Consider the following 12131-nt stretch of genomic DNA (forward strand, 5'->3'; position numbering starts at 1 on the left):
AGACCGCGCCATAGGGGCAAAAAACTTCTTTGCCTCCCTTGACTTCCTTCATAAACTGTTGTCCTCTCGTGCAGATAAAAGTTGTCCTCTTGTGCAGTTTGTCTACATCTTATTTTGTTTAAAATATGCAAAATCTTACAGTTTTCTCCTTGGAAATCATTTTCAGGAGGCATCATACATTTAAAGGGGTACTCCACCCCTAGACATCTTACCGCCTAAAAGATGTCTAATCGCAGGGGTCCCGCCGCTGGGGACCCCCACGATCTCGGCTGCGGCACCCCAGACATCCGGTGCATGGAGCGAACTTCGATCCGTGTCGGATGACTGGCGATGCAGGGCAGAGGCTTGTGGCGTCATGACCATGACCCCTCAATGCAAGTCTAGGGGAGAGGGCATGATGGCCGTCATGCCCCCTCCCATAGACTTGCATTGAGGGGTGTGGCCATGATGTCACGAGAGGGGCGTGACTGTGACATCACTAGCCTCCAGTGCTGCATCCGACACTCTAAACGAGTGCCGGGTGCAGTAGGGAGATCGTGGGGGTCCCCAGCAGAGGGACCCCCGCGATCAGACATCTTATCCCCTATCCTTTGGATAGGGGATAAGGTGTCTAGGGGTGGAGTACCCCTTTAACAGTTGGTCAAACCCTCTGAAGTCAGTGGGTATGTAGAGCTTTTTTTTAAAGTGTATGGGCACCTTTACTTTGCTGAGTGGATTATTACTCTATATGTGCTATTTGTGTATTATGTATATGCTGTGACATTACTATGGGCATTATCTCAGTAATGCCTCAATACTTTCCCTAATGCTATTCCCTGAGCATTAGGACACATGGCAACGAATAGGGACCATAATAATCATAAGCATCTTCAGAAGGTGGCCATGGTGGAGTGAGGCATAATTTCAGATTTTGCTATTAGACCCCATGGTTACTTGTTACTCCTCATTTGTTGGTTATGTAGCCCATATCAGTGGGGAACACCTCCGGCCCTTCTAATGGACCCACTATCAGCAGCGTAAGTTACCTTGGGGCCCTTGGGTTGCAGTCACATGAGAAGAAGTGAAGGGTAGTAAGAGGGGATACGCTTTGATTTGCTTTGTATTCTACCTATACCTTACTATTTCCACATGCTGTAATTTTGACCCTCAAGTTTTTTTTCTTTTTGTTTTTTTACTCCAGAATTTCTACATGGCCAGGAAAGGAAGTGCAGATGTGAAGGACATGACTGAAAAAAATAAAGTTGCTTTGCTAGAGGTAATATAAAAATAAAACAATTTATGATTGATATGGAAAATATATACATCAGGCATCTTTCACATCAAAGTCCGGCCCTTATCGCAGATTATGTTTCAATAATGGGACACAAATGCTGCACCAAACGGAAACCCACTAGACCCTTAAAGGGATACTCTGCCCCTAGACATCCTATTCCCTATCCAAAGAATAGGGGATAAGATGTCTGATCAGGGGGGTCCCGCTGCTGGAGACCTCTGCGAACTTGGCTACGGCAACCCAGACATCCGGTGCACGGAGCGATGGAGTGGTCGATACGTCACGAGCCTCCGGCGCTGCACTCGATGCTCATAACGAACACCGGATGCAGCAGGGAGATTGCGGGGGTCCCCAGCAATAGAGGATAAGATGTCTAGGGGCAGAATACACCTTTAAGATCAGTGGGGTCTCTCAGAACCTGTTGGTATCCGTCATGCATTTTCTTCTCGTGAACAGAATATATGACAGAGGCCCTCTCAAGAAAACAGCCGACAAAGTGACTTCTTCTAACAGTTATAAGGATCCATTTCACAAGGGTCCCAAATATGGTACGGTATCTCAAAGGGGCTATGGGAATTTGCTTCTACTCTGGACAGCTCCTGAGACACGTGTCATCAGAGAGCACTTAAACAGAAAAGAACAACTCAACTTCAGCAGCTGATAATTATTGGAAGGATTAAGATTTTTTAATAGAAGTAATTTACAAATCTGTTTAACTTTCTGGAGCCAGTTGATCTAAAAAAATTAAAAAAAAGTTTTTTCCTGGAATACCCCTTTAAGGAGAACTCTGGGAAAGAAAAATGCCACAGCTTCATGCCGTAGGCGCTGGGCAGGAGATGGAGGGGGGTCCCAGCAGCCGGATCCATACAATCTGACCCTTATCCTCAGGATAGGGGATGTATTTTTCTATCCCGGATTACCGCTTAAATAGCCCCTGTGTTCTAGGAATCAGTGGGGTCCCTGCTTGTGTGCCCTCACTTACACCAAATTCACTATGACAAGCAGGATGTTTGTTAAAACTAGAGATGAGCGAACTTACAGTAAATTCGATTCGTCACGAATTTCTCGACTCAGCAGTTGATGACTTAGCCTACATAAATTAGTTCAGCTTTCAGGTGCTCCCGTGGGCTGGAAAAGGTGGATACATTCCTAGGAGAGAGCCTCCAGTCCACCAGAGCACCTGAAAGCTGAACTCATTCATGCAGGATAAAGTCAGCAACTGCCGAGCCGAGAAGTTCGTGACGAATCGAATTTACTGTAAGTTCGCTCATCTCTAGTTAAAACCATAAGGTAAGTTTACTAAATCTTCGAGTCGTTTGCTCAGTGATTCTTCCCAATCACCTTTGGACAATACATTGAATAATTGGTAATCTCTCAACATCTCACATATGGGTGCGCACTTAGTCTTGTAGTTTTTTAGTTTTATATATTATTCCAAAACATGTTGATTACATTAGAATTACTACCTACCTCGATTTCCTTCTATCGTTTTTTTTCACTTCCATACCCTTTTATGACCCTTGGGGCAGTTCTCCACCCCCCCAACTTGATAATGCAGTCCCCATGCAGTGGACGGTCCTGCACAGGTTCTTGCCACCCGATAGCAAAAGGGATGGGATAACTCTTCCCAAAGGGCCCTATAGCAGCGTCATGGCGTGCCTTGTATATTGACTATGGGGGAGATTTATCAAAACCAATGCAAAGGAAAAGTTGCCCATAGCAACCAATCAGATTGCTTCTTTCATTTTGCAAAGGCCTTGTTTAAAATGAAAGAAGCGATCTGATTGGTTGCTATGGGCAACTCAGCAACTTTTCCTCTGCACAGGTTTTGATAAATCTCCCCCTATATCCTTAACCAAAAATTGTGTAAAGACGTCCATCCCATCAAAAGAATGAACCTGAGGCTTTAAAAATTCACTTTTACCCTTTTGGGCACATTCTCTATGATTTTTACACGCTGTAGGGGGAGATTTATCAAAACCTGTCCAGAGGAAATGTTGCTGAGTTGCCCATAGCAACCAATCAGATCGCTTCTTTCATTTTTCACAGGCCTTTTCAAAAATGAAAGAAGAAATCTGATTGGTTGCTATGGGCAACTCAGCAATTCTTCCTCTGGACAGGTTTTGATAAATCTCCCACACAGTGTATCTTTGATAATCCTTCTTTTCCTTATTTATTCCAGTAATTGAGGCAAATGATACCACTTGGTCCCTCTGTTTAGACTGCAGCCAAACAATCCCTTCTTATTTGAGGCTTACATTTGGAGACCTCCTTGCAGCCCCCTTTGTGACAATAATGCATCCCTTTGAAAGCTTCCACATATGTCTTGGTTCCTAAATTAGATTTGTTGATCTTCTCTGTTCTTGTTCTAAGGATTCTGTTTCCCATATAGCAGGGTGGCTGAAGCTGAAATTGCTATCCAGCATATGTTTAATCCAGTGTTTCCCAACCAGGGTGCCTCCAGCTGTTGCAAAACCTCCAGCTGTTGCAAAACTACAACTCCCAGCATGTCCGGACAGCCGAAGGCTGTCCGGACATGCTGGGAGTTGTAGTTTTGCCACAGCTGGAGGCACACTGTTTGGAAAACTGACTGGTTACTTATATACAACCAGATTCCTTAGGCCAGTGTTTCCCAACCAGGGAAGATTTGCTTGTTTTGCCACAGCTGGAGGCACACTGTTTGGAAAACTGACTGGTTACTTATATACAACCAGATTCCTTAGGCCAGTGTTTCCCAACCAGGGAAGATTTGCTTGTTTTGCCACAGCTGGAGGCACACTGTTTGGAAAACTGACTGGTTACTTATATACAACCAGGTTCCTTAGGCCAGTGTTTCCCAACCAGGGAAGATTTGCTTGTTTTGCCACAGCTGGAGGCACACTGTTTGGAAAACTGACTGGTTACTTATATACAACCAGATTCCTTAGGCCAGTGTTTCCCAATCAGGGAAGATTTGCTTGTTTTGCCACAGCTGGAGGCACACTGTTTGGAAAACTGACTGGTTACTTATATACAACCAGATTCCTTAGGCCAGTGTTTCCCAACCAGGGAAGATTTGTTTGTTTTGCCACAGCTGGAGGCACACTGTTTGGAAAACTGACTGGTTACTTATATACAACCAGATTCCTTAGGCCAGTGTTTCCCAACCAGGGAAGATTTGCTTGTTTTGCCACAGCTGGAGGCACACTGTTTGGAAAACTGACTGGTTACTTATATACAACCAGATTCCTTAGGCCAGTGTTTCCCAATCAGGGAAGATTTGCTTGTTTTGCCACAGCTGGAGGCACACTGTTTGGAAAACTGACTGGTTACTTATATACAACCAGATTCCTTAGGCCAGTGTTTCCCAACCAGGGAAGATTTGCTTGTTTTGCCACAGCTGGAGGCACACTGTTTGGAAAACTGACTGGTTACTTATATACAACCAGATTCCTTAGGCCAGTGTTTCCCAATCAGGGAAGATTTGCTTGTTTTGCCACAGCTGGAGGCACACTGTTTGGAAAACTGACTGGTTACTTATATACAACCAGATTCCTTAGGCCAGTGTTTCCCAACCAGGGAAGATTTGTTTGTTTTGCCACAGCTGGAGGCACACTGTTTGGAAAACTGACTGGTTACTTATATACAACCAGATTCCTTAGGCCAGTGTTTCCCAACCAGGGAAGATTTGCTTGTTTTGCCACAGCTGGAGGCACACTGTTTGGAAAACTGACTGGTTACTTATATACAACCAGATTCCTTAGGCCAGTGTTTCCCAATCAGGGAAGATTTGCTTGTTTTGCCACAGCTGGAGGCACACTGTTTGGAAAACTGACTGGTTACTTATATACAACCAGATTCCTTAGGCCAGTGTTTCCCAACCAGGGAAGATTTGTTTGTTTTGCCACAGCTGGAGGCACACTGTTTGGAAAACTGACTGGTTACTTATATACAACCAGATTCCTTAGGCCAGTGTTTCCCAACCAGAGAAGATTTGTTGATCTTCTCTGTTCTTGTTCTAAGGATTCTGTTTCCCATATAGCAGGGTGGCTGAAGCTGAAATTGCTCTCCAGCATATGTTTAATCCAGTGTTTCCCAACCAGGGTGCCTCCAGCTGTTGCAAAACCTCTAGCTGTTGCAAAACTACAACTCCCAGCATGTCCGGACAGCCGTAGGCTGTCCGGACATGCTGGGAGTTGTAGTTTTGCCACAGCTGGAGGCACACTGTTTGGAAAACTGACTGGTTACTTATATACAACCAGGTTCCTTAGGCCAGTGTTTCCCAACCAGGGAAGATTTGTTTGTTTTGCCACAGCTGGAGGCACACTGTTTGGAAAACTGACTGGTTACTTATATACAACCAGATTCATTAGGCCAGTGTTTCCCAACCAGGGAAGATTTGTTTGTTTTGCCACAGCTGGAGGCACACTGTTTGGAAAACTGACTGGTTACTTATATACAAACAGATTCCTTAGGCCAGTGTTTCCCAACCAGGGAAGATTTGTTTGTTTTGCCACAGCTGGAGGCACACTGAAGAATATTCTTAAATATTAACAAACCTCTCTGAGTACCAAAAAAAAAAAACATCAAACTTGTGGAGCACATGATCATTCTTGAACAACTAAAGGTGGTCATACACTATTAAAGGGGTTATCCAGGAAAAAAAAACCTTTTTTTTAATATATCCACTGGCTCCAGAAAGTTAAACAGATTTGTAAATTACTTCTATAAAAAAAAATCTTAATCCTTTCAGTACCTATGAGCTGCTGAAGTTGAGTTGTTCTTTTCTGTCTAAGTGCTCCTTGATGACATCTGTCTAGGGAACTGTCCAGAGTAGAAGCAAATTCCCATTGCAAACCTCTTCTACTCAGTGCAGTTTCCAAGACAAGCAGAAAGCACTGTTGTCAGAGAGAAAAGAACAACTCAACTTCAGCAGCTGATAATTATTGGAAGGATTAAGATTTTTTAATAGAAGTAATTTACAAATCTGTTTAACTTTCTGGAGCCAGTTGATATGGAAAAAAAATAAAAAGTTTTTCCCTGGAATACCCCCTTTAATACCTTTTGGCCAACAGTAATCTCTCCTGACCTCCTCATACAAATAATTGTTTTGATAGTTGAACATTTATGTGTTTATTTATTTTATGGAAGAGCAAACAAAGTGAAACCAGCCCACCCCGCCTCGGACAGCAGAGCACGGATCCAGGTGCTGGACAGCACCAGCCAATGACAGGAAAACAAGGAAGGACGGATCCAGCTCAATGCAGGTAAAATCAATTTTAATCCATAGGACAAGGAAGGAACAAGTAACGCGTTTCAAGTGCTATGCGCGCTCTTAGTCATACAACTTTAGTCAGTTGTATGACTAAGAGTGCGCATAGTGCTTGAAACGCGTTACTTGTTCCTTCTTTGTCCTATGGATTAAAATTGATTTTACCTGCATTGAGCTGGATCCATCCTTCCTTGTTTTCCTGTTATTTATTTTATGTATGTGTATATGGTGCCGGCTCATCCATCCGAGAACAAAAGGGTTGGATGACGAAAATGCAGCACGCCCAACCCCCCTCTCCTCTGACATCTTCTGTTGGTGGAGAGTTGGGAGGCCACCACAAACCTTAGATAGTGGCCGAATCTGGTAATGGTGGCAGGTTCAGCCGACTTTAATCTAAAGTGTATGGGAATCATAAGAGATATGATGAAAACATGATATACAGGTTGAGATCTCTTTTCAGCTTACTTGTATTGAGTGAGGGCTCTTTTGGTCTCCAACCCTGTGTATGACATAGAATGGTTTTTTATGCCTCTTACAAAGTTCACAAAGCATCCTGCATCCTGCGGTACTTCTGTTGTTACCTGCAATGATAGTTGAGGTGGCTCTAAATTACAAATGCACAAAAAGGCCACACTATATCACCAAACTGAGTTATAAAAGAGATTATAAAAGAGGTTTATATAATGTATTACCCCAGATAAGTTCTTCTGGTCCATGTGCATATAGCACCCAGCCTTTGCTGGTGCCACTCCTAGTATCATTGTAATACAGTGGTCCTTCAAGTTACAATATTAATTGGTTCCAGGATGACCATTGTATGTTGAAACCATTGTATGTTGAGACCATAACTCTATGGAAACCTGGTAATTGGTTCTGAAGCCCCAAAATGTCATCCAAAAATAGGAAATGAGGATTAAAGGGGTACTCCGTTTGAAACACAGAGCTGTCTGCTGACATCATGAGCACAGTGCTCTCTGCTGACATCTCTGTCCATTTTATGAACTGTCCAGAGTAAAAGGAAATCCCCATAGCAAACATATGCTGTTCTGGACAGTTCATAAAATGGGCAGAGATGTCAGCAGAGAGCACTGTGCTCATGATGTCAGCAGAGAGCTCTGTATTTCAAAAAGAAAATAATTTCCGCTGTAGTATTCAGCAGCTAATAAGTACAGGAAGGATTAAGATTTTTTAATAGAAGTAATTTACAAATCTGTTTAACTTTCTGGCACCAGTTGATAATAAAAAAAAAAAAAAAAAAAAAAGTTTTTCACCGGAGTACCCGTTTAAAGAAAAATAAGTAGATAAATAATACAGACAAAGCAAGTCCTTACATATAAAAGTAAGAAAGGTCTGCTGGGAGCTGTAAATCACTGTCTATGTGGAGGACAGGAGCTTCTTCAGGGTCCTGTACAGTACACAGTGTCATAAAAAAAGTAAAACGGAGTCGCCCCCACCAGGTGTCCAAAGGAGCAGCTAACCCTGGCACAGGTAAAGAGTAGTAGAGAAAATGTAATACCTCCCTGTACTGTAGGGGGCGCTACCAGACACCAGTCAGTGCATACGCTTTAGTAATACAGATGTTTTACCAGTAAAATGCCAATGCTGATTGGCCAGTTCTTCCAGCCATTGACATGTTTCGCAGATCTGGACTGTCCGTAGCATTGTATGTTGAGTCTGGTTTCAAGTTACAATGGTCCAGAAAAGACCATTGTATGTTGAAACTATTGTATGTTGAGGCCATTGTAAGTTGAGGGATCACTGTATTTGTTTGATGCATCTAAAAAGCCATTGTCAAAAGTGACTTTCTAGATGACCGGTCCTGCCCCATACCCAGCTAAATATTATTATCCATCAAGTGCCTAGATTGTTTTCCATGTATTGATCACTTGTGTTAAAGGGGTACTTCGTCCCTAGACCTCTTATCCCCTATCCAAAGGATAGGGGATAAGATGTCTGATCGCAGGGGGTCCCATCGCTGGGACCCCCGTCTCTGGGACCCCCGCAATCTCTGTGCAGTACCCGACACTTGTTTAGAATGCTTGGAGTGGGCAGTGGGGGCCGTGAAGTCACTGTCATGCCCCTCATGATGAGCCGCCACGCCCCCTCCCATAGACTTGCATTGAGGGGGCGTGACGTGATCTCACGAGGGGCGTGGCAGTGCTCCAAGCGTTCGTAACAAAATGTTCAAAGTACCCGTTTAAATGCCAGGAAGAGATCTATCTAGCGTAGGAAACCTCTGCGCATGCTCAGATGTAAACCCAAGTACCTACAAGACATATAATGCAATTCTAAATAAAAAAAGAACATATTTAAAACATTGTGCCACCAAGGTCTCGGATAAATCTGTGGTACATAGTTATTTTTTATAGTTTTTTTGTTCAGCTCACAATTCAGTTCTACGGGCTCATCCTGTTTCTTTCCCTTACAGCAAAGCTTTTGTGGAGTCTCCGTTGTAGTGCCGGATCTTGAAGGAGCTTTTTATTTAAAAGAAGATGGCAAAAAGTCTTGGAAGAAAAGATATTTTCTCCTGCGGGCTTCTGGAATTTATTATGTGCCTAAAGGAAAGACGAAGGTCAGTATATAAAAGAGGAAACTACTCAGGAATAAAGGAATTCACGAGGGTGAAAGAAAAGAATTCCCAGGGCGGCTTCTTCTGGGCATGTCTGGTGCACACGAGAGTTGCACCACTTGTGTAAATATTAAGATTTTGCCTTCTGTTGGTTTTCTGTGTGTTCTATTTGCAGACATAAGAGTATTAGGTTTATTTTAGCCAAAACACTTTAAATGGAGACCTTGACATTCTTCTGATAAATGTGGCTACATTAAGTCTATTCCCCGTTGGAGGGCCAACAATTTTTTTTCGAGAGCCTTCAATGTAGACTTATAGTCTTATAGTCACCGCTTCGTTCATCAATAGAACAACTGTTTGGTGGCCAAATATGTTAAATTGCAGAATGTTAATGCAAATAGTCTTAGAAGACATTTGAGATGTTGCTGATATGGTAACACATTCTTTGTAGACAAGAAAATATTGACTCACATTTAGTAGGATACAAGAGTTTTCTAATTCTTGGCAAGAGTTTTTGTTCATGCAACATTTAACAGACTGTACAAATTTTGTTTTCTGACTTGCTAGCGGACAAAACGAGGAGCGTTCTAGTGGATTGCACGCCATTGTTCCAATATTGTGCTTACAATAATATAAAGGTTCAAAAATGACTTGCCTACACCAGAGCTCTTAAAATTGAAGGTTATGGTCATATTGTGATGCTTCTCAACTAATTTATATATTATATATGTATCTTTTCCCTTAATAGACCTATCAGTGTCCCGTAACCCATAGTAAAGATTCTAGGTAAAGGTCCCTAGGAAGGTCCTCAAAGGGGTACTTCACTGGCCAGCATTCGAAAGTAAATGTCCCGAACGCTGTTTTTGTGCTGCGGGGGTCGACCACGCCCCCTCATGACATGACAGTCACGCCCCCTCCCATAGACTTGCATTGAGGGGGTGGGGCTGTCATGTCACGATGGGGCATGACCTGAGTTGTCCCCAGTAGTCTTCATGCCTCATAGCAGCTCAGTGTTTGCAGCTATAGCTTCCTGATATGTTAGGGTCTGATCCTTTTGTTTTCCGTACAAAAAATGCAAAAGCCTTTATATTACAACATGTAGAAAACGCCAAAGATAAATGGGACATGTGGAAGAGAAGGAGGTTGATGATTCAATAGATGGTGTCGAGGGATCCAGGGCAACAAGCAAGAGATCTTTGGCTCCAGTGAGATAACTGATGTGGGTTATACTCAAACTACACTGAATGGCCACTTGTCTAGAGGCACCAGGGCTTTCCCCATTAGAGCTTTCCTGTATGGAAATGATACCCATGACCCAGAGCACAGCATAAAATCCAGTAAGGAAGTTTCCACATTAGGTGGGTATCGAGGGGTTTGAGCGACTACAGACAAGGCCTGGTCATCATTGCTAGATTAGCCAGGGCCATGATTTTAATGCCAGCCATGGGCTTTTCCTGTGGCACTGTGTATAGAATAAATATACCCAGATTAGTGTGATGGAGGAAATAATTCCAGACAAAGGGGATCCTGTGGACCTGGGGTGTAACTATACGGGGTGCAGAGGTGGCAGTCACATCAGGGCCTTGTGACTGAAATGGCCCCAAGGCACCTTTGCCCCATAAGAAGACACCAGTGATATAAATGACACATGGTTGACATTGGGCACTGATACAGATTTTGCATTGGGGCCCAAAAACTAAAAGATATGCCTCTGCTGTGGACATAAACCATGCAGTGTCAAAGGAGGATGTCAAGAATCATTCTGATGAACAGGCACAGTCAAGAAACTGCACCTCCCCTTCACCTCCTTGGTTGAGCCCAATGGACGTGTCTCTTTTCAAACGTACTATGTAATCATGGTGTCCGAACGCACAAATCATTGTTGCTTAACACCGTTGGGCAATAACAGCAGACTACCGGTTTAAGTTCCATTGATGTCTAAGGAATACAGAAAGGCAAGACCCCCAATGGGCAAAGAAGTGCAAAACATGGATTACTGAGCAGTGGATGAACATCAACCGGCCAGATGAATCCAGATTTCACCATGCTGAGGGGTTGGTCAAAATTTGGTAAAAGCAGCAGGAATCGCTCAACCCTTCCTGATGTGTAGGGAATGTTAGTGTAGGGAATGTTCTACTGGCACACTCTTGGCCCTCTGATACCTGTGGATGGACAATTGAGAGTTTTAATAAGGATTGTGGATCACAAACACTGCAGCATGGTGGCACTGTTGCCTTGCAGCACTGGGGGCCTGGGTTCAAACCCCACCAAGGACATCATCTTCAAAGAGTTTGTATGTTCTCCCTGTGTTTGTGTGGGTTTCCTTCCCCACTCCAAAATGTACTGATAGGTAACTTTAGATTGTGAGCCCTAATGGCAACAGGGACCAAATTAAGTGTGGAGTCTGTGTGCGCTATATAAATAAAGAATTATTATTATACATCCCTTGACAGATAGACACTTCCTGCAGGACAATGCACCATGTCAGGGCTCGTTCACATTACCGTCTGTACCCGTATTCTCATGCCCGTTATTAAATCCATTTTTTTACATGTTCAAACGGCTGTAAATGTATCCCATTGATGTCAATGGGATTTTTTTTACAATACTTTGCAAGCCGTTTGGTTCCTAATCCATTATTTTTGACAGCAAAAAAACATTGCATGCAGTATTTTTTCCCCGTTAAAAATAACAGAATAGAAACGGATATTATAAATTTAACATTGAAGTCTATGGGTAATGGATTGAAAACGGCCTTTAATGTCTCCGTTTGCACTCGTTTTTTCAATCCGTTTTTTATTCGTTATTACGTCTGAGCATGCTCAGAAGAGGTGGGTGGAGCCAGGAAGTAGCCAGACCAAAAAAAAAAAAAAAGGAAAATAAACGGATTAAAAACCGATGCAACAGGATGCCACTTAAAGGAGTACTCCGCCTCTAGCATCTTATCCCCTATACAAAGGATAGGGGATAAGATGTCAGATCGCCGGGGTCCTGCTGCTGGGGACCCCCGGGATCTCCGCTGCGGCACCCCGCTATCA

At 43.2% G+C, this 12131-nt stretch overlaps 2 protein-coding genes across 5 annotated transcripts in view; one reads left to right on the plus strand and one right to left on the minus strand.

Annotated features, from left to right (window-relative positions):
- Positions 1 to 12131, minus strand: part of LOC130273096 (uncharacterized) — a 219481-nt gene that overhangs the window by 196887 nt on the left and 10463 nt on the right. For 2 of the 3 annotated variants that reach the window (XM_056519343.1, XM_056519344.1), the window contains exon 2: positions 6990 to 7105. The gene's annotated coding sequence lies outside the window, so the exon portion shown is untranslated. Of the gene's footprint in view, positions 1 to 2743; positions 2957 to 6989; positions 7106 to 12131 lie in introns of those variants that run through there. The other variant, XM_056519342.1, reaches the window with a different exon arrangement.
- APBB1IP (amyloid beta precursor protein binding family B member 1 interacting protein) overlaps positions 1 to 12131 on the plus strand; it is a 131584-nt gene that overhangs the window by 94728 nt on the left and 24725 nt on the right. For both annotated transcript variants that reach the window (XM_056519347.1, XM_056519348.1), the window contains 2 exons: positions 1181 to 1255; positions 8953 to 9096. In XM_056519347.1, coding sequence (XP_056375322.1) covers positions 1181 to 1255; positions 8953 to 9096 — 219 coding nt within the window. The remainder of the gene's footprint in view (positions 1 to 1180; positions 1256 to 8952; positions 9097 to 12131) is intronic.

This window comes from Hyla sarda, chromosome 5 (assembly GCF_029499605.1).
Source record: "Hyla sarda isolate aHylSar1 chromosome 5, aHylSar1.hap1, whole genome shotgun sequence".
NCBI lineage: Eukaryota > Metazoa > Chordata > Amphibia > Anura > Hylidae > Hyla > Hyla sarda.